Here is a 21,224-nt window from a genome sequence, read left to right on the forward strand (position 1 = left end):
CTTTGAGCCCAGAGCACAAGACTATTGAAGCCATACATTTGAGCCTGTGGACTACACAGAGTGAAGTAAGTTTAGATGATATTATGTGGTAATATATTTAACAAATTTGATGTATGGTACAAAACAAATATTTATGCTTGGATATGCTTTCCATTAAATCTATTACCAGTTAATTCCCATAATTCCCATGGAAAGTTTCCAATTTGGAATATTTCCCAAATTCCCCAGCTTAACGTCCCATGGAAATTTACTGGAAACTTTCCGGAAATGTTCCACCGCTTTGCAACCTTAGTGACAACAATGGAACAAGGGAGCCTACAGGTACAACATTTAGGGCAGAATAACAAAAGTCGGGTCTACCAGGAGCGAAACAGAGGAGCATTCAGCCTACATCACGCCCAGCCAGAAAGGCACACTAGGTGTGACCTTCAGGCAGAAATGTAGAACAGAAGACTAAAGGTAGGGGGTAACTTGAGTTTGCAGACTATCACTTTGGTTGGTCAAGCGCTCCTCTAACTTGATAAATCAAAAGCACATTATTCCAACGACAGAGCACTCTGGCACTCAGAGCACAAGCACAACACACATCACTGTGCGTTATTGATTTAGCCACTGCATTATTCCCTGAAAAAAAACCAGCAGCGTGTCACAGGTCACAGTGGGATAATTTGCACTATGTGGCTTCGTTAACCCTGGGCCTTGCTTTAACTAAGCCAGCTGGATCAAGCTGTATGACATGACACTTTTTCCTTTGCCTCCATTAATATCTGTGAGCGCCCGGGGCCAATGTGCACAGCATGAGCAGAGGATATCTCACGCCTACACTAACCTCTCTTCCCCTCCATTTTTCTCCCTCGCTCCCAGCATACTACAACCTGACAGACAGTGCCCCCAACCCCCAGCATCACCCAGCCTCCAACATAAATAATCATGTAAAAGCGGTGTGACAGGCCTGCACTGTAGGAAAAGTGACCTTTTCTATTGCATAGGCTGGATACAGTGAACATCAGTGTTAATGGATATGTTGAACTAGAGTTACTGTATCAAGTGCAAAAGCTGTGGTAGCAGCTGTTGTTGCTGTGCAGAAGCAGATTAGCTGCCCGTAGCCAGTAAGAGATGTTAGAGCCTGCAAGGTTTCAGCAACAATGACAGCCATTCAAAGTGACTTACAGAATATTTATCTAAGCATGCTGTAAAAAGGCGAGATCCATAAACCAAACTATATAGTGTCTTATGTAATGACAGGTCCTGAGGGCTGCCAGGAGGATTTCTAATGCTGGTAGTGTGTTCACATCGATTATACATACGTCTGAAATACTCTTCAATTATAAATACTCTCCCAGAAGACAGCTGGGAAAATTCCCAAGCAACAGCAAGTGCTTAAGACCTACAATGAATCTGAAACACTCTTCTTGAAAAGCTTCTATCATCGCCTCCGCTTACAGCACGCCTCCTACTCTGTTGACAGAGCTTCATAAATAATAGCTGATCCCTTGTTCTAATTAAAAGGCTTCTTGTTGTATTACATCCTCAAGGTGGAGGAGGCAGGGGGAGGATGCTGTTTTCTCCTTTGTGTAACCACTGTAATCACTTTCTCAGCTGCTCAACGCTCCTTTTTGTTTCCCTCGGTGTAACATTCTCACAGCTGACTTTGCATCGCAGTCGTGCAGACTATTTGAAACAGGAGCAGGTGGTTGAATCTGAGAGGAATTCATTGACTCTTTCACATCAAGCTGTTGCTCTTTGTTATAGTCTCTATTTTAAGACAAACTCCCCTGAGTTACGGCACCCCGCAGAACACGAACAGAAAAAGTGTTGAGCCATGGAGCCACATGCTTTTCTGTCCTGTTCGGTTCTTTTCCTCTTTGTAACAGGGCAGGATATGCTATCTGACCTCAACATGCTACAGTCTCTCTGGTTCCTCTTTGAGGCTGGTTTGCTGAGTGACTGTCAGAGTTCAAATGTTGGTTTAAACTGAGAGCATATGTGAGCAGCTGTGGGAACAGGGAGCGGAGCAGGGATCAAAGCCTGCACACTAAGACGTTTGGTGGGGATGGGGAGCTGAGGTTGAGTGGTGCACCCCATGTTCAGAAGCTGCTCGAGTTCAGTTTTGACCTGCAGCACTTTGCTGAATGTCACCCCCTGCTCTCTCTTCACAATTTCCTGCTTTGTGGACTCTCCTATCCTCTGAATAAATATAGAAAATCTTTCTAAAAAACACAAGGAGAAAAATCAGGGACAAACAGCCAAATGAGTGAAAGTGCTGTTGTACACAGTATAAGCTGCAGGTCCATGCCTCATAACACCGGTCCTCTGGCTCTTCTGAAAAGAGTTAGGCATGCAAAGCTTAAGTGCTACCTTGATTACACAACCCTTCAGTCATTGGCTTTTTGCTTTCTACATATCCTTCCATAAAGAAAGTAACCTTCAAGACACCAATGATGGAGTACTTACCAGGCGCTCCGACATGGGCGTCTTGTCACTGGCAGGTAGATGCTGCTCCAGGGCCAAGACGATGCAGTTGGCGATGATTGTAGCCAGGATCATGTATTCAAATGGAGTGTGAGGGTTAAGGAGAAGTTAAAAGAGAAGGTGCATTTTGTTTCATTACACCAGGGAGAAAAAAACATTAAGAGTTAGCTAGATATTGAAATAATCCAATCTGAAGTTTATCAAAGCTATTCCCCACAAACACATGAAAGTGACAGACTTCACATGCTATTCAAAGCTAGCTGTATTTGAATTCTCTGTCATTCCTGTGAGGCTAGCTCCCTAGCTCTTGCTGGTAAAGGACAGCTCATGGTTAGTGAATGCAGCTGCAGACTGAATGTAGGTTGAAAGGCAGACAGGCATGTTAACCTATACAGTCAGAATGTAATCACTGGATTTAAACAGATTAAATGCAAACTGGAGAACGTCAAACTAAATTGCTCACAAAATAAATCCTCTGCTTTACTCATGAATTATATTTTTCTTTGGCTTGGTTAAGGACCTGCTTTTCAGCCAGGAACTCATTTTATTGAATCACAATAAAAGATGCCTACTTAAAGCAAACTACAAAAAAATGGAAAGCCCAGAGAAAATGATCCTGCATGCATCTGCATAAAAAATGCCATTATGCTTGAGGTTGCACACATTTTGTCCACTAAAGCATAAACCTCCCATCATGCTGTTGTTGAAGGCTTTCTAGAAAGAAAGCATCCTATATATGCGCCCATGATCCTTCCAGATGGTTGACCATTTCAAACCATTTTCAATGGTCGGCTCATTCTGCAATCCATTTTCACTGGGTCAGTGCCTGCGGGTCAGGGCCTATTGAGGGTTTATGAATCGCAAGGGAATACACAGCTCATGACCATTAGAGCAAAGATGCAGAATGTTTCCCATAAGAAACCTGCTTATGAAAACATTCACTGTTGGAAGTATTACAACCAATTTATTAGACTGGTCAATTTACTCTGGATCAGTGTCCTGTTGGTTTCCTTGTTTTGATGGAATGGGAAGTCCATTATTATTGACAACAGCTCATGATCTCACTGTCAACAGCTAAGCAGATCCAGCTGTCTTCCTGTGTTTTGAGTCAGAGAAGCTCTGCTTTCAAGCCTCAGCCAATTTCCTGCGAAAATATTCATCTATTTCAATGTGAAAAAATGCTTAGTACTTTTATTTACTACAAGTCATCTGCTCATAGACTCTGACTGCATGTATGACTTTGTAACCTTCTATATTTCATGTTGTTGCAAAGGGATCGAGTTGCAACTGAGTCAAAAATCATTTTGTATGCATCACAAATGCAGCAATGCTTAAGACAGACCTTTATTACCTATTTTCAGAATGATGTTTGAAGATGTTTCTTGTATTGAATGTCACGAGCAGATAAAGCACATTTATACTCGTTTTAATTTAAACGTTGACACTTTTTTAAGTTGAATTCAAGTTGCTTTAAAGAATGCCAAATAATTGCCCCCCTTGCAGGATCTATCATTTCAATTAAAAAAAGAAATCACGAAGACTTGGAGAGACACCATGACTCGACTCATCAGAGTGGGCATGTTTCTGCAGAGCGGTGGGAGCGTGGGCGAGTTCAGCACCATGGAGAGAGCTCCTCACTAAGACAACGAGGCGGTGCTGAAACTCTGAACCAGCTTTCTCCATCTATCAGAATAAACTGTAATTCATCTTAAGAAGAATCACCTTAGTGGAGACAGTGTGGAGAGCGCACGCAGCCATGTCACGCACTTTTACGCACGCAGCTTGTTATTGACTTCTTGTTGCGTCAATCAATCAAAACCGATGTTTGATGGTTCTGAACTAACGCTAAGTCTGCTGTCCGCGCCAGCCTGACAGTTTACTGTTGAAATGTTCACAAAAGAACTTATCAGTCGATGTAGACGCCTATGTTGAGCTGGGAACACAAAACGCGGTTGTTAAGTCTTTTCACTGCCCGCACCTATTGAGGAAACATCTTTCTGTCGTTTTGGAGATAAGAAGCAGAGCGACAGGTGCGCGGAGACACATATAGACTGACACGGCTGTGAACATCTAACCAACCAGGAGCATTTAAACACTACTAACAGAGTATACTCCACACAGAACCTGAATCAAATATCTTAGCAAACAGGTCTAGTTGTACTCATTTGTTGCTGCTTTTCATGTGTGTGTGTGTGTGTGTGTTGTTCCTGGCTGCAGCTGCACCTGCCCTGTGCGTCAGAAAGGATATGGCCACTCTGTTATTCGCTTGGCATACTTCCTGATGAGATTGTCCTCGCGGAAGATGAAGAGGGAGCGGTTGACAGTGAGGCAGTTTTGTTTGACAGGGTTCGGGTTGTAAATGGCCATGGTCCGGGCTCTTTGGGCCATCGACTGCTTGTAGACCCTTTGGCCCCCCGGAGCGCCACCACCCCGGGCTCCCCCTCTCCCGGCGCCCGGCGGTCCTCCTCTGCCTCCTCCGCCGCCTGCGCCTCCTCCATAGCGGGAGGGGAGATCTTCTGCAAAGCGAGCCATTCTGGAAACGCACAGATCCAAAAGGAGAAATCCAAAGTGGTATCAGTTGAAATGGGGGGCAGACGCATCACAACAAACACACTTCATCCAAACCCACAGCTGTAGCGTTAGAGAGTGAAGCGCTGCGTTTGGAAAAAGGAAAAATAAGGTGGCATCATTGGAAACCATGTTCTCTGGATCCTTTCCATTCATTCATCTTTAGTTAGATTAAAGAGATGAAAGTTTAACGCAAACACTTCAGCTGAGAAATGATTCACTTCACTGCAGGCTGTTGCATCCTCCGAGTGGGAGAAAAAAAATCACGCTGTAATGAAATCACACCACCCTGCCTCTGTCCAAAGCCCTGACAGCATCGTGCCAGCATCCAGACACCAGTTGAAACGTTCAGGGTGTCAGTCAGAAGGAGAAGAAGTGTAAAAACAGAAAATAAGATCCTTCGGTTCTCTTCTGGAAGCTACAACAAAGATAAAACAAGCCAATCGAACACCAGCAGTAGTCCTGTGTGTGTGTGTGTGTGTGTGATCGTCTCTGTATGGGGGCTGAGGGCTGTAAAGAGAGTCCTCAGAGGAATAAGGAAGAGCGCATGTGACCGTCAGGAGCCTATCGGGGAGTGGAGCGTGCAGACGCGCTCTCCGTCTGTTGGCTGCTTCCAGGAGACTGAAACACTAATGAAGTTCAGGAGAAGCCCCGAGGGTTCGACATGAGCGTTGATCAATCTTTCTCTGAGCGTCAACAGGGGGAGAGCATGTCGTCTGTGCAGGAGATTACAGGTTATAAAACGGCGCGTTCAACATTGTGCAAAGAAATGCTTATCGTACAAAGATGAACCCATTTCTCTAAATCAGTGACAAAGAACTGCACCATCAAAATGAGGGCTGCACATTTATTCCACTGGTTCACAGTCCTACCCTGTCTGCAGAACCAAACATCTGTTGTGTGAAAGGTAAAAGTTAATATAGCTCAGATGTAGTTTTTTGCAATACAAACCCCTGTCCCTCCCGAATCTAGGGGGACAGGGGCTTCTCTATCGCTGTCCCCACCCTCTGGAAGTCTCTCCCCCAACACCTCAGACTCTCTCCCTCACTCACCAACTTCAAATCCGGACTCAAAACCCAATTTAGAAAGGCTCTCAACGTATAATTGATCTTAAACAATGTCTCTGTGTATTTATTTATCCACTATTACAACCTTTGCATATCTGTTGTATAATGTATTTTGTAAAGTGTCTTAGAGAAACTTTTAAAGCGATTTTATAAATAAAATGTATTATCATTATTATTATTATTATTAGAAGTCATGTGACATAATCTTGCTCAAACCAAGCTTTAATGGTGTGCCAGTGTGTTGTTGTAAACACGACCTCTTATGATTGTCTGGATCTCAAACAGTTTTCTCCATCTTACCCAAATTATCTATGAGTTCATTTTTGTTATTATTGGGACACTGGAGCTCACATCATGACACGGGGGCTCAGTGGCGGTTCTAGACCAATTTTACTAGGGGGGCCAGGCTGGGGCCAAGGGTGTTGTCAGAGGGACACATTCAACCCTGACAAAAGAGACTGAGAAGGGCGAGGATCGTCTGAGAACAAACTGACAAAACACCAGTGCATCCCTATATACTAGACATATATACTACTGTGTACTAGATCAAAATGCAGACTGACAGCAGCTGTTTGGCTGTTTACACTCAACCTGAGTCCCTTAGCGCTCCAAGGGACTGGAACCAAGTGCCACACGCATGTGTTTCGCCTGTAACATCGGCGCGATACCGAAGCATTTTTAATTGCACACAGGAGGGTCCAGGTTCAGTTTTACAGGGGCACTGGCCCCTGTTGGCGCCTCCCCAGAACCGCCACTGCCGGGGCTGTGATGGGTAGCTTTAAACCGGTACGTCTGCTCATCTTTTGTAAGCTACACACATTTTTTTTGTTATGTTCCAGTTAGTGATACATGACCTCATCACTCTGCATCCTGCAAAAATTGTGTTAAACAAAGAAAAGTAGGATTAAAAAGATCTGTATTCATTTGTTTCCACAACAAATGTAAGCCTTGGCAAGAGACACATCTTTAGCACAGTGGGTGATTGTGCAGAAGAAGCAGTGAAGTGCAGTCTTCATCCTGAAACACACGACAGATTACGTCCAAAGGGGTCACCAGGATCAACACAGCATCAAAGTTCCTCAACGTGCCTTTACTCTGATTTTTTTTTAGAGAGAAGTCTTAACTTTAATGATTACCTTAAATAACCAAAGCAGATTGCTCCCTCAGTTAATTTGCTGCAGTTCATCTTTTTCACATCCTCAGTCCTGCCTCAGTGAAGATGACTCATCCATCCCACAGGAAACTCTGACCAGGAGCTTTTTGTCCACTTGGTTTTAATGTATTTTATCACTTCAGAAGTTTACACAGTGAGTGTTATGTGCTGTGTTTATTTTTAACTAAATTAAAATACATTCATTGCTGCCAGTGGTTACTTGTTTATCATAGAAAGGAAATAAAGTAGAGTGGTCAGGGATTCAGAGACAGTTCTACATGCAGCTGATTGTCTGCTAAGGTAAATGTTAATCATTTTTTATGGGGAACATTTTGTGGAGCATTTCCCAAAGATGATGTCTATTTTTTTTAAATTAGATTTAGGAAAATGAATTACATGCAACATCAAACATGTTTTCCTTTGGACCAATACTTGATTTTATTTGCCACTTCTGTTGTTCTGTTTTCATTTCAAGGAGCTGTAAAATACTGAATATCACACTATGAGCTTCTTCCAGCTGTGAACAATTACCTGGTACAGTTCAGAGGTTGTCCTATTATAATGATGGAAATAAATAAACAGTCAAACAGATACTTTCTGTTGATTTTTGCATCATTTAGCCAAATATGAGCACAGTAACACTACAACTTATGAACACAAATACAAACTAAAGGTTCATGAACAGCAGTGTGTGCAAACAGTGTAAACTCTGATCAAACACAGGGACAAGTTTCCTCTTCTGATTCAATCTGTTCCATTTTGAGGTCAGATTAAACACTACTGCACACACCTGTAGCATTATCTAAAAGTATCTTTTTAAAATGTCAGCCTTAATTTAACTAGATTAGACCATACAGCTTCAGATCATCTGTTATTGATCTTGTCTTCATTATTTCCTTTATAACTTAATCAGCAATGAAAAGAAATCTGACTCAGCTCTCTGTTCACATCATCTACAGCTAAATCAGTGTTTTGATATGACTGAGGAGCCACCTAGTGGTTCAGCTGGAGTACTACACAAGAATACATGAGTCACTGTTTATCTCGTCTCCTGGTCATATTGATCAGTAAGCCATCGTGGAAATAATGAAGTTTCCTATGAAAGACAATATCCAGTTGAAATCATCCAGGAAATTGGTTTTTTGGAGTTTACTGTGAATTGAGGTGAAAGTTGGGTTTTATTAACTTCATGTCTTTCTGTCTTTCTGCTTGTCCACCGTAGTTCATGCACACAGGATCTGTATGAAACAGAGAAAACAACCAAACTGGAGCTCCTGAAAACTGTTGTGGCATTAAACGGGGATCACTGGACATCTAGTGAGTAATACAAATGATCTCAGAGTAACTGCACACTATACTGACTGCTTTCAGAATGCTTTAAAAGTCAAAATAAACCCTGTGTTTCACAGAATAAGCACTTTGAAGCTGTCTCCTACCTCAGTAATCATTTTCCTAATCTGATTTTAGTCTTAGAGTTAATAATACTTTATTTAATTGGTTTATATAGCACTTCTCAATACAGGTAAAGTGCTTCACAGTGGGCAATAAAAGCAAGAAGTGCCAAGCAAAATGGAGCGATACAAAATAAAATGAAATAAAAACTAAGAAGCATGCAAGTTTATAAAACAGACCCTTAAAAACAAAGTTAAAATTAAATAAAATCACACAATAAAGCTTTTCTGTAAAAATGTGTCTTAAGTAATGACATAAAACACAGGACTGACTGCAGGTCTGAGCTTAAATGGGGGTGATGTGGGCACATTTTTTTTTTGTTTAGTCTTCCCCTACCATGATGTTTGAGTGAGTGATGCTCATCACTGCATGGTCCCATTGGATGCAAAGGATACAACATGTTTAAGGGCTCGACAAGCTGCTAAAGGGACCTGTAAACCAATAGGGACTTAACTGTCCACTGTCCAAATATGTCCAGCTATAGTTCCAAAAAACAAAATGTCTAAAGTCAAAATGCCAATTCCAGATCATTGACAAAACATGTGATGTCAAGGTGTCTGTATTCTCAGACTGCAGACCTGACGACCCTCTTATCCACAGAATACCCAGTTCTGAGAATAAGACTCCAGAAGTACCTGTGATTGTCTCCAGGTAATTTTCTAGAACTAATAAAGTCCAGTCAGTAGACCTCGTGTTCATGAATCAATCACTTTATATCTGGTCCAGTTTTTCACTGTCAGTCTGTCAGAAACATGAAGTCATTTTTTACTGTCATAATTTCAAACAAGCCCTCTGAAGATGAAAGACTTAAAGGTTTTAAATCAGACAGAAAGTTGAAATGTTTGAGTCTCACCCTCGAGGCCATGGCGTGTGATTCAGAGTCTCGTGCCTCCTGACGGCATGACGTACTCCATCTCTTCTTCCTGATTGGCTCAGCCCGTCCAGGTGGAAAACTACGTCATACTTCTGCACTGTGTCCACGGTCCTCCATGAGGGCTCATCCGGGTCTCCAGTGCAGGTATCCGCCCCCTCAGGCCCCTCAGGCCCCGCCTCTGAGGGCGAACCAGGGCTGCGGCTCTTGTCAGGTGTGGGGGTCCAGGTGTCCTCGTACTCTGCCCCCAAGGTCAGCATCCTCCAGGAGCCCAGTGTGGCTGAGCGGACCGCTGGAGGGGGAAAGACGTATTTTTTAAAAGTTATTAAACTCCAAAACCAAGATAGTCAGCACCAGGAACACTGAAGAACTGTTCCATCTTTAATTTTACAGCCTACCTGTGTTTCCCACCAAAACTAGTAACGTCATAGTTTGAAGTTTTTATTCTATTATTGTGCCATGCATATCATTGGCTTAAAAGACACCATGAATTCATGCATTCTGTTTTCAGAACTGCAAGTCTTACCCACAATGATATACGTATATATATATATATATATATATCTTTTTTTTTTACTGAACATTTTAAACTTGTTCTCAAAATATGATCGGTGGCAGTTCTAGACCAATTTTACTGGGGGGGGGGGCAGGCTGGGCCCAAAGGTGTTGTCAGAGGGACACATTCAACCCTGACAAAAGAGACTGAGGGCAGCTGATGAGCATGTTGACTTTGTAATGACTTAGAACTAGGTAATGCTACGCAGAAATAATTTAGAATTGTTTTATTAGCCATTAAAAATGCATAGTATTTTCTCAGCTAACAGTGCTTATTAAATTTGTTAATTACTACATGGATAGAGCTGTCACAATAACAACATTTCAGAGAAAATTTAACAATAATGCTTTGATATCACATGAGTGCTTGTACAGAAAAAGTCATTGAAAGTCTCAAAATGAGCATTCATCATCTAGTGGTGTTTGTATCTGCAGAGTCGGTGCTCTCTGTCTGTCTCTGTCATTTTCATACTTATTTTGTACTAATCATTGTGCGGGGCTGTAAAGCTCCCTGTCAGCAGTCTGCAGGCCAGGACTAATAAAAGTCATACATGGACCAGGTAACATTTCGGTCTGTCTCCTCTACTCTCTGTCTGTCTCTGCAACAGACAGAAATGTAACGTGTGCAACTTATGAGACACTAAAGACTGAACAAAAAAGTAATATTTGCTGACCTGTGTTTTGGGAGAGATAGCAGTGTAATGGAAAATTTAGCACCTTTCTGAACATCTATGCACATTTACACAAAAGCGATACCAAAGCTTTTGGTGTGTGGGGGGGGGGGGGTTACAGGGGCACTGGCCCCTGTTGGCCCCTCCCCAGAACCGCCAGAGAATATGATAATACATATAAAGAAGTCATCCTCTCCTCATTGTTTTCTCTTAAGCCTGGTCCTGTCACTTTTGATTTGATTGTGTTTATTTGATGTCTTTATTTCGATCATGTAAAAGTAATATAGAAAAAAAACATACAAGTAAAAAAGAAGAAAGAGTTATACAACAAAGAAAACAAATCAATCAGTTCCATTAGCAAGCACTGAAAAATGTTACCTTACATGTGCAAAAAGGAGTAGGAAGAAGTTAAAAGTTCTATTTTCTGGCATTAGTGCATTCCCACAAAACAAATCTTCATATCCTATCTTCATATTTACACCTACTCTTCCAATGTTTCCTCTCTAGTACAGATGAGCAGCACAGGTACAGTCTTATAAAACTGTCATTCTTATGAATTTGTTTTCTCTTTTTTTCTGTGTTTTTAGTGTTTTTTATACTTTTGAGCTTTCTTTCACTGACTTTCTTTGTAACAACGATCCATATAATGGATCCTCAACTTCCTATCTATTTATCAGATAGAAGTGTACATAGTGTGTATACATCTTTAATAGTTGCCATATTTTATTCTATTTATTTTATTCTATTTTACCTTTATCATTGCTATTGTTATTGTCATTATATTTTTCAACTATGTTAGTACATTGTTGTATTCCCCTGTCCCGTGTTGTAAGCTGCTGTAACAAAATAATTTCCCCCAATGGGGGACCAATAAAATATATCTTCTTATCTTTTGCCTTTTGAGAACAAGTTCATGTTCAGTAAAAAATGTCAAATATTATTGTGGATAAAACTTGCAATTCTGAAAATAGATGAATAACCTTGATCTCTAAATTATAAAACTGCCCTCTGATTTCTGTCAGCCAGCATCAGGCACATTCATCTGAATCTCCTCTGATCATTTCTAATTTATTTCTCAAATTCAATATTGAAATAAAGTTAAACAAAAAAAAACTTGTTGTCTTCATGACACTACTTTATTCTCTTTCACACTTTCAGAGCAGCTTTGCTGTTATAGTAGTTTTGGTGGGAAACATAGGTAAGATATAATATTAACACCTGATCAGTTCTTCAGTGGTCCTCCTGCTGCTGACTATCTTGTTGTTAGAGTCTTTTGTTATTACTTTAAAAAAATAATCTTCTTATGAATTTGATTTCCCTGTACATCACTCACGTTGCAAAAGTGTTTAGAGAGAAACTGACAGAAACATATTTATACAGCTTCTGTTTATCACCTTGACTCCTTGATGGAGGCCCCTGATCTTAAGTTAAGGAACCTCGGATGAAGGATACAGGTAAACCAAAGAGCCTTCTCTCAGCATCACTACCTTCAAGATGTCTGAAATGAAGACATATAAAACAATATCTGAACAAATAAATATACGTACCATAAACCACGGTGGATCTTCTCTCGGCCCATCTTGAGTAAGGAGGAACATTTCTCCTCATGACTGCTCTTCAGGGTTAACGGCTCATAACCAGCTGAATACAGGAGTGATAAAGAACTCTGCCCTCACAGTTCATGTCTGTCTGTCTGTCTGTCTGAAAGAGGCTCTCCTGAAAGCCACCAGGGCCCGGGCACCAAAGACTAAAACAAAGTTTTCCCCACCTTGGAATGCGGAAAGGCTGCTTCCTGTCCGGCCAGTTAAGAGCCCGTTATCAGGCCGAACGTCTTCAGGGCTCGCGGAGAATTTTCTCTGATTTAATTATTGACTGTGTTTTTGCTGTCCGCCCTGGTAGCCAGGAAGGGAGCAATCACCGTCCAGATTATGAGGCCTAAAAGGACTGCAGATGCACACATACACTCACTCCCTGCTTTTTTGGCATAATGGCACCACAGTGAAAATCTCAGGTACAAATCCACAGGTTGTTTGTTCATGCAAGAGCAGATATTTTGCATCTTCTCTTCTTGATTTTGCATGTTTTGTTTCTTAAATTCTGTGTACAATTTTCACTGAATTTAATCAAATTATTCTTTTTTTAAGTTAAGTTATATTTTTGGCCTTTTTGCCTTTATTGTATAGGACAGCTGAATAGAGACAGGAAATGTGGGATGTAGAGAGCGGGTGAGGTCATGCAGGAAATGGTCGACCGGCCAGGAATCAAACCGACGACCCCTACAGAGGACTGTAGCCTCTGTATTTGGGGTGCTTAGACCGCTTGGCCACCAGCGCCCTAATCCAAATATTCTGAATTAAAACTGAAATCTGAATGCAAAATTTGTCCTGCATCTGAATGACTCTAATAGGGTATAACTAGCTTTTCCACAGGAGCTCTGAAATGTTTGAACTGAGCTGTAAAATCACAGCAAAAATGAGAAGCTTTGAAAGTATGAACTCATTTAAGCCAAAAGAATCGTCAGCAGCTGCATATCTCAGCGCCGGGCTCTGGGGCTGTCAAAACGGTGCTGCTGCTCAGTCTGTGCAGGGTCAGGCTGTCTGCAGGCTTCAGTTTGGAGTTCTTTCAGGGATGTTTGTGCTTGACAAGATTAGAAATGCATGAGCTGCAGATATAAGCAATGAGAAATGTAAAGTCTGCTGTACCATTTCTATAAAACCTGCCTATGAAGAGAAACTGGAACAAGTGAAGCATGTGAGGAAAAATGCATTAGTAGTAAATTTATTGAAAAAGATACAACCAATTAGATGGATGGATCACGGTCCAGAAGTATGTAACAGAAAGTTATGGAAGTGCATTTTTAACCTTTTTTTTTCAATTATATCTTTCAAGACTTTGCACAACAGTCACTGCTTTACTTACAACATTTAAAAAGACAAGTTGGCTTCTGTCGGCAAAATCATGAAACAAAATTAAAAACAGCCTAAGTACAGTAACTACAATTAGAAAACGAGTTAAAATTAAACATAAAAAAACTTAAAATGTTTATTTTATTTTACAAACTATGTTCACGTCTGTAATAAAAATGAAAACAAACGTAAAAACCCTTTTCAGCACCATTTTCATGGGATTTTTGTAACGCCATTTTACTTTAATCATTTCTTAACAAGTGTGGCAAAATATCTGACACATTAAAATCCCCTTAAACATGCTAAATAAAAAAAGTCAGCCAATTTACTCAGACTAGGATCCCCTCTTCTTTGAGGAATGGTTCAGCATCTGTCTATCAGGCAACCTAAACTCGCTCCAGCTGTAATTAAAACAGTCCACTTTTTGTCTTCACAAATCCTTAATTGATATTAAACTATGGTGGCAAAGGTTGAGCGTCTGTTCCAACTCTGCAGCAAAAATGAATTTACACAAAGAAGTGGCAACATAATTCAATATTTATCAGCTAGTTTGGTTGGAATGGTTCATGATAAATGACCAAAAAGGTCAAACAAATTAAACCCAGCTGAGAGCTGAGGTTGTCTTTTCAAAAGACAACATTACTTTCGTCCCCGATCAGAAAATACCATGACCATGACTCAGTAGGAAAAGCCATCAAACACGTCATCAAGGTATCTTAAAAAAAGTAAAAGACGACAAAATGCCCTGTTCTTCTCCTCCGCTGTAAAGTTATGTATGAAATGTAAAGACTGTCCCTCTGACACTCGCTGTGCGTGATGATGCTGCCCCCTGCTGTTCATGTCACACCAGGTGGAATCAAGGAGCAGTTTGTTTATCAGGATTTGATTGTGCATCTGGTTCTGTGTGGCAGCGTTTTACAGGTTTTCACAAAGGTCAGTGGTCCATTGTTTTTATCAGGAGTAGAGATCCAGTACAAGTTCTCTGATAAAAGTCTAAGGAGGAGGAGACAGGCACCCCTGTGTGTCCGTCAGTCCCGTGTTCATGCAGCGACGCTTAGTGTGTGGAGGGGTTTTATGAGGGACTGGAAGGGCTGTTGGAAGAGCTGGTGTCGGGTGATGCACTGGGCTGCTGCTGGTCCTCCGGTGTGCTGTCAGCCTGCAGAGACGCCATGGCGGCTGACGAGTACTTGCACTTGGAAGAGCCGCATTCGCAGCTGAACAGCTTGCTTTTGACTTCCCAGAAGTGGTCACCATAGTTAAACCTGAGGGGGGTGAGAAGAGGGAGATCACATGATTAGAGACTAAACTGCTATTTGATGTTAACCTGCCTTTATTTTACAGCCTGAATTAAAATAAACGCTATAGTCTCTGTGTATCTCACACTCTTTAGGGTAGCTCTTAAATGAGTTTTAATTAATTCCAGGTTTGTTTTCTGCTTTACTTGTTTTGTATCTGTGATATCTTCATAGCAATGTTGTGAAAATGCAAAATTCAGTGCAACAAAGAACTAGTGGATTGGCAAAACTGTTTAATAATGACTGTAAATGATGCTATTCTCAGACTGAAGCTTTGCTTGTTAATTTTGTGGTTGTGTTGTACTTTTAATGATAAACTATTAACAAAAACAAAAGATAAAAAATAGTGACTGTAAACTAGTGTTCATTTTGGCAGCTATTCTAGATTTAGTCTTAGTCTTAGTCTTTAGATGAATATGCCTGTTAGTTTTAGTCACATTTCAGTCTTTTTAAGCCCTTTATAGTCTTAGTCTAGTTTAAGTTGGCGGAAACTCAAAACATTTTAGTCTAGTTTTAGTCAGTTTTTAGTCTTTGATTTTTGCCAAAACATTTTCTGTCTTTAAAATAATTCATGTAGTCGATCAGATATCAGTATCAGGGCTACCAAGTGTTCAAATAGTCAATATTTCACTATTTTAACACTTTTGGGTAATATCTTAAGTTATATGATTTAGCCTGCTAAAAAGTAAAAAGAAAACATTCTTGATGTGACCACTATGAAGATATTTTGATTCTCTTTATTCAAATAAAAAAGCCATGGACACAATGTAAGGGCTGTATTGCACCTTTAAGACGGTCCCTGAATGCACCTCGCAGCGACAAAAGGAGTTCACAGTATTCAGAAATGCATCTACATCTTTGATGACAAGGAGTTGATCCAAACTTACTGAAGGTGTCTGGTGTATTCCCAAACTGGATTAAATCAAGCTGAAGACGGGAGCTTTTTACGGTTATAGCGGCAACAACATCAAATAGTAAACAGACTATTACACTACACTACACTACGGTTGTGTCTTTGTCACTAACGCACGCCGGGGGTAAAAATCCTCAATGAAGATGTGACAGATGCATACGTTCGTGAGAGTTTTTATTATCAGTGATGCAGTTTAGCGTGTCTTAGTCTCGTTTTCGTCATGAAAAAATGGTCATTGATGAACATATTTCCTCATAATTTTCATTAACGAAATTAAAACCACTGTAAACTAAAAACAAGATGACACAATTCCTTCTTTATACTCCGTTTCCATCATCTGGGATTCTATGATGCTAGATGTCGTTTGGGCACAAAGTTATTTTTGGTGCCCATCATATATAATGTATGCACAAATATTTCATGTATTGATCCGAGTCTGTGCAAGAGTTCAAGCATTTTAATATCATTGCAAAGATAATTTGTCATAAATTATGATTCTTGAGTCATGTTGTAACATCAGCCACTGCATGAATGTGAAATGAGACGTTTTGAGACATCATCATGGCGGACAGTGATCATCTGTTAGATCTCATTTATCATTTGTTTTACATGTCAGTCAATAAAATGTTCTCATGAAAGAAACAGCTCCAGCATCCGTCGTGATAAACCAGTAAAAAGAGACATGATGTCTGAACTGGTGTTAAAACATTTCTTACCCGAGCTCCTCTCCAGCCGTGATGTTTTCACTGGCAAAGAAGGCAATGTGTGGGAAACGGAGGTCCTGGTGAGTCGTGAACACTCGACAGGCGAACAAGTTGGGCTCGCACATGTGATTGAGGAAGCGGCTGATGTTTCCATAGAAACGGGCATCTATGCAGTATTGATCTTGTGGCTGAGAGACGAGATAAATGAAAGAGTCAAAGTGAGAAAGAAGCAGTGAGAGCACAGCTCAGAGGTGACTTCGTACAGGAAGAAATCAGGATGTAAAGGAGTTTATTATAGTGAAGGTGTTGTTACAGATGGATCATAATGAAGGTTTCTTTTTGTGTCCGGTGTGTGTCCGTGTACTTTACCTTATCATCCAGGCTGAACAGGTACGCATCGTTCTGCCTCATCTCTGCCTCTGCCTCAGAGATGATCTCACCAACGTACCTGTTCAGAAGCAGACGAGCCGTCAGCAGCCGCACACTTCAATGAAACTGTTTCTGCTAATGCCGTTTAAAACACGTCAAGATTTCATGATGGTGGATTTAAAAGGTTTCATCTGAGGAGACTGAAGATCTAAGATACTGAGCTTCAAAGATTTCATAGTCCTTTCATGTTTTGAAAACTTTTCAAATATTTCACCCAAAAGGTTATTTTCGTATTTATTCTGTTTTAGAGAAAAACATCCTCTGAGTCTTTTCAAGTGAGAAACAGAGTCAAGTATTAGCATGTGCATATGGGAACCACTGCTGCTCTTATACAGAAAGCACTGGATGATAGTTTTTATTTCTCTGCAGGTGTGCTTCAAACCTGACTGGTCATATATCGTCACATACCAGAAACTCAAACACACTAAGAGTCAAGAAAACAGAAAAACAAAAAAAGACCCAAAACAGCAACAAGCTGTGAGTGAAATTAACAGCAGGTCATGTAAAAATAGCTAATGCCTAATAGGTAGCTGATAAATGATGTCCTGTTGTGTCTGCATGTGTTTTCCTAGGGTTGCAAAATATTCAAAGTAGAAACTTTCCATGGAAATTAACAGGAATTTATGGGAATAAATCATCCTGTTTTTATAATGTCACTAAAGTGTTTGTTGTGTGTGTAAAATGTGTTTGTAAATCAGTTCCTGTAGTGTCCTGTTAACGGTCTTGTGACATTGTGTCATTTTAAATCTTGTTGTTTTATGTTTTATGTAAGTACCTGCCTTAAGAGGACTACGGATAAACTTTTTGTATTTGCACAACTACTTTGCACAAGGCATTACCATTTGCACATTATTTTTTTTTTGTTTTTTTTCTTTCTTTTCTTTTGGTAGTCGCTGTCACTGTGGATATTATGTATATATGTATGTTTCTACTTGTCTGTCTCACTGTACAACAGGTTTGCGGGAGGGAGAGGGGGAGGGAGGGATGTTCCTGTTCATGTATGTTTAAGAAAAACAAAAACCATTATATGAAACTACACTGTGATTTCTATCTGCTTTTTGAAAAATAAAAACTATAAAAGAAAAAAAAAAAGAGGACTACGGATGAAATCTAGCTATTGGGCTAATTCTGGCATATTTACATTGATGCATACTGTTGAAATGTTGATTGATGTGCATTGTTCTCGTCAAATAAACTCACATTAAATTAAACTCTACAGGTGTCCCAGACGGACACAGTGAAAGGTGAGAATGTGAATAAAAAGTCTCTTTTAGGTCCCCTGAAATAAAATAAAATAAATGTGTACAGACAGCTGAGGTCGGGAGAGGTCTGTGTTGGAGAAAGTGTGGAGAACAGCTGGCAGACCATTCTCACATGTTTTTGAAATGCCCAAATATTCAGCTGTATTGGCAGAAGGTAACTTAGGCTGGAAAAAACAGTGTTGGGACTGACGGCTCATTCTCATTTATCTGGGCATCGTTGCAGCTCACTTCTCAGCGCTAGAGAAAAACTTGTTACAGGTTTTATTCGCAGCCACCAAAAAATCAGTATCAGTGACATCGTCTGCACTTCTGAACACAGGGAAGCAGAAGGGAAAACTCTGTCTCTCAGTCTGAGCTGCTACCATCTGGCAGGAGATCCAGACGCTCTGAATATGTGAGGGCTGCAGGTTTTTCAAATTATGGGAAAGTGACAAAAAACGCTTTTCAAATTAGGGGACGGTGCTTTGAAACTGAAAATATGAAGGATGCAAGCTGTGGTGTCTGTGTTGAGTTCTTTAAAATGAGCAGCATGCACAAACAGTGTTTTGTAATTGAGGCTTACTCGCATATGAAGCTCCCCTGTGGTATGTCTTGTAGTGCACGGACACCCCAGCCCTTCTTACTGGTCCTGAAGAGCTGCAGCCTGGTCCTGCATGGTCCAAAACAGGTGTGAGTGAGTTATTATTCCTTCATAAAGCAGATTATTTCCTCAAAACAGCATCCATGCTTCCTCACACACTTCCACCACCACAAGAGTTGTTAACAACAGCATTAAGATACCTTTATCAAAAAGCAGAAGCTCATGATTCCAACATTTCTCTACTAAAGATATTTGGACATTTTGAGTCTTTGAGTACCTGAGTCCGTTCTGTACTACTCTGTTCTTGCAGGTCCTCCAGCAGGAGCAGGCATGGTTACACTCGAAGATGAGAGGAGGCTCCTCGTGGCAGAATTCAGGGAGGAGACGGCCGCCCTACAGGACCCAAAGATAGTTACATTTAAGAACAGTAAACACACCTTTAATAGCTGTTAAGAAGTCTATATTCTTTATTTGATCAGTCTAACTACACGGTATGTGGACACGCTGCTCTTATACTTTGGTCTGTTGCCGTTTTGGGGCGAAGTCTCTCAGGACGGAGACATGCAGAGCTAAACGTCAAAACTCAGCCATAGACTGTATAAATAATGGACGTAGTCTCCGTGAAGTCACCCATCTATTTGTGAAGCGCTGTTTTGAAGCCAATCCTCGGCGGGAGCCATATTGGAAATGTTGAACTCAACATAACTGCTGTTGAGTGAGTGTGACGTAAAGAGGCGGGCTTTAAGCCTCCTCGCCAACAGCCACAGTGTTCCCGCCTGTCTATCAAGTCAGCTGTGCCTCTCATAATGGAAAAATTCGATCCCCGTACAGTGTGTGCCGATCCAGAAATGAGCTATCCAGACTACACTCGTCTTTTGAACCGGTACTTCCGGAGCCAGCCTCAAGAGGATCCTCGATGAACTGCAGTTTTTTAAAACTTCCGCATTTGCTTCAAATCTCGCAGCCGGAAGTTACCGCTTGAACTCAGCTAATGATGATGAAGTCATCACTAAGCATCAAGGTCCTAAATGTAGAAGAGTATCCGGCAACATGTGAAAGAGTCGCGTCTTGTTCATGACAGAAATATCTCTGTCTCTCTCTCTCTGTCTCTTTGGCTTTTCAATTACATGAATCAGTTCATGAGGAGAGACACATATGTTTTTTTATACTCCCAGAAAGGCAGCAGCTAAATTATAGATCTATCTAAGTGGTAAGCAATGAGGTAAAGGTGTGTAACGCAAGGTAAAGTCTTCTTAATTATATCAACAGCTTTCAAACTCCTGTCCTGTGTTCGTCATGCAAGACCAAGAATTCAAGAGCAGTAAACCAAATACAGCTACTAGTTAGTTTGTAAAGTTACTTTGCTCTCCTCAGATGCAAGTCTGTCATTTGGTTATATCTTTGTGGTGTGGTTTAGCAACTTCTTGGCCCAGACACATGTAAATTGTCCCTCTTCGTTGCCAGTACTCTGACGTTAGATTGGCATGTGAAGACCTGATGTTCCAGTAACGTCTAACTTTATCAGGTGTTCATATTCTACAGGATAAGTTTCATAAAAAGAGGAATGTCTAATATAGAAATCTGTCCTTACCTTGTCATACCAGCAGCGTAAACTCAGCTGTCCACACATGCAGATACTTGTTGAACAGTCTTCTTTACAAACACAGTACTGTGGAACAAAAAGAGAACACTTACAATCAGTCACAGAGCACATAAAAAATATAGTTCCTTTCTGAGCAGCTGATGAAACTGTTTCTAACTCACCTGTAAGTGTGTTATGTTCCTGTCGATGTTCATCGGGGAGGTGACACAGTTTTCAGGGATGTATTTGTAGCTGTCTGGGTAAGCTTCACTGTCCACAGAGTTGACACAGGGAATGGGAACTCTTTCCTGCCCGAGAGCGATGTCACTGTGAGGGGAGAAGACACTGGTTTAGGGGCTGTCAGAGAACTGATGCAGAGGCACTGTGTTCATAAAACTGCATCAGTGTTACTCAAACTGTCATTTCTGGATGGTATTTTATCTCCACATGCATCCACTGTAACATGCTGATAACAATGTGACCCAGGCTTCTTCTAACTTCGCTTGTCCAGCCTTTAAGTGAGACCTAAAGAACAGTATATTTTGTACCTTTGAAGGATTTTCTCCTCTGGTCTGGTGAGCCGGCTGTTCTTGTCCCTCTCCCTCCTGTTGGCCTGCAGAGCCGCCCAAGCTTTCGAGTTGTGGCTGCAGCAGTCAGGAGGAGTCTCTCCCTCGCGGTTCTTCAGAAACACATCTGCTCCCCGGTTCAAGAAAAGCCTGAGGGGACACTGATCATCAACAACAA

The 21,224-nt window shown here is 41.0% G+C and overlaps 2 protein-coding genes across 3 annotated transcripts in view; both read right to left on the reverse strand.

Moving 5' to 3' along the window:
- cacna1bb (calcium channel, voltage-dependent, N type, alpha 1B subunit, b) overlaps positions 1-12,417 on the reverse strand; it is a 194,813-nt gene extending 182,396 nt beyond the window's left edge. The window contains exons 1-4 of the mRNA XM_034709309.1: positions 12,357-12,417; positions 9,566-9,875; positions 4,721-5,005; positions 2,455-2,560 (exon numbers count right to left, since the gene is read on the reverse strand). Of these exons, the coding sequence (XP_034565200.1) occupies positions 2,455-2,560; positions 4,721-5,005; positions 9,566-9,875; positions 12,357-12,417 (762 nt within the window). The remainder of the gene's footprint in view (positions 1-2,454; positions 2,561-4,720; positions 5,006-9,565; positions 9,876-12,356) is intronic.
- Positions 12,418-13,571: 1,154 nt separating this feature from the next.
- The window catches only part of ehmt1b (euchromatic histone-lysine N-methyltransferase 1b), a 30,271-nt gene continuing 22,618 nt past the window's right edge, over positions 13,572-21,224 (reverse strand). For both annotated transcript variants that reach the window (XM_034709584.1, XM_034709583.1), the window contains exons 19-26: positions 21,029-21,196; positions 20,663-20,807; positions 20,490-20,567; positions 19,176-19,291; positions 18,881-18,967; positions 16,997-17,075; positions 16,640-16,815; positions 13,572-14,977 (exon numbers count right to left, since the gene is read on the reverse strand). In XM_034709584.1, coding sequence (XP_034565475.1) covers positions 14,788-14,977; positions 16,640-16,815; positions 16,997-17,075; positions 18,881-18,967; positions 19,176-19,291; positions 20,490-20,567; positions 20,663-20,807; positions 21,029-21,196 — 1,039 coding nt within the window. In that variant the 3' untranslated portion in view covers positions 13,572-14,787. The remainder of the gene's footprint in view (positions 14,978-16,639; positions 16,816-16,996; positions 17,076-18,880; positions 18,968-19,175; positions 19,292-20,489; positions 20,568-20,662; positions 20,808-21,028; positions 21,197-21,224) is intronic.

Source organism: Notolabrus celidotus, chromosome 19 (assembly GCF_009762535.1).
Source record: "Notolabrus celidotus isolate fNotCel1 chromosome 19, fNotCel1.pri, whole genome shotgun sequence".
NCBI lineage: Eukaryota > Metazoa > Chordata > Actinopteri > Labriformes > Labridae > Notolabrus > Notolabrus celidotus.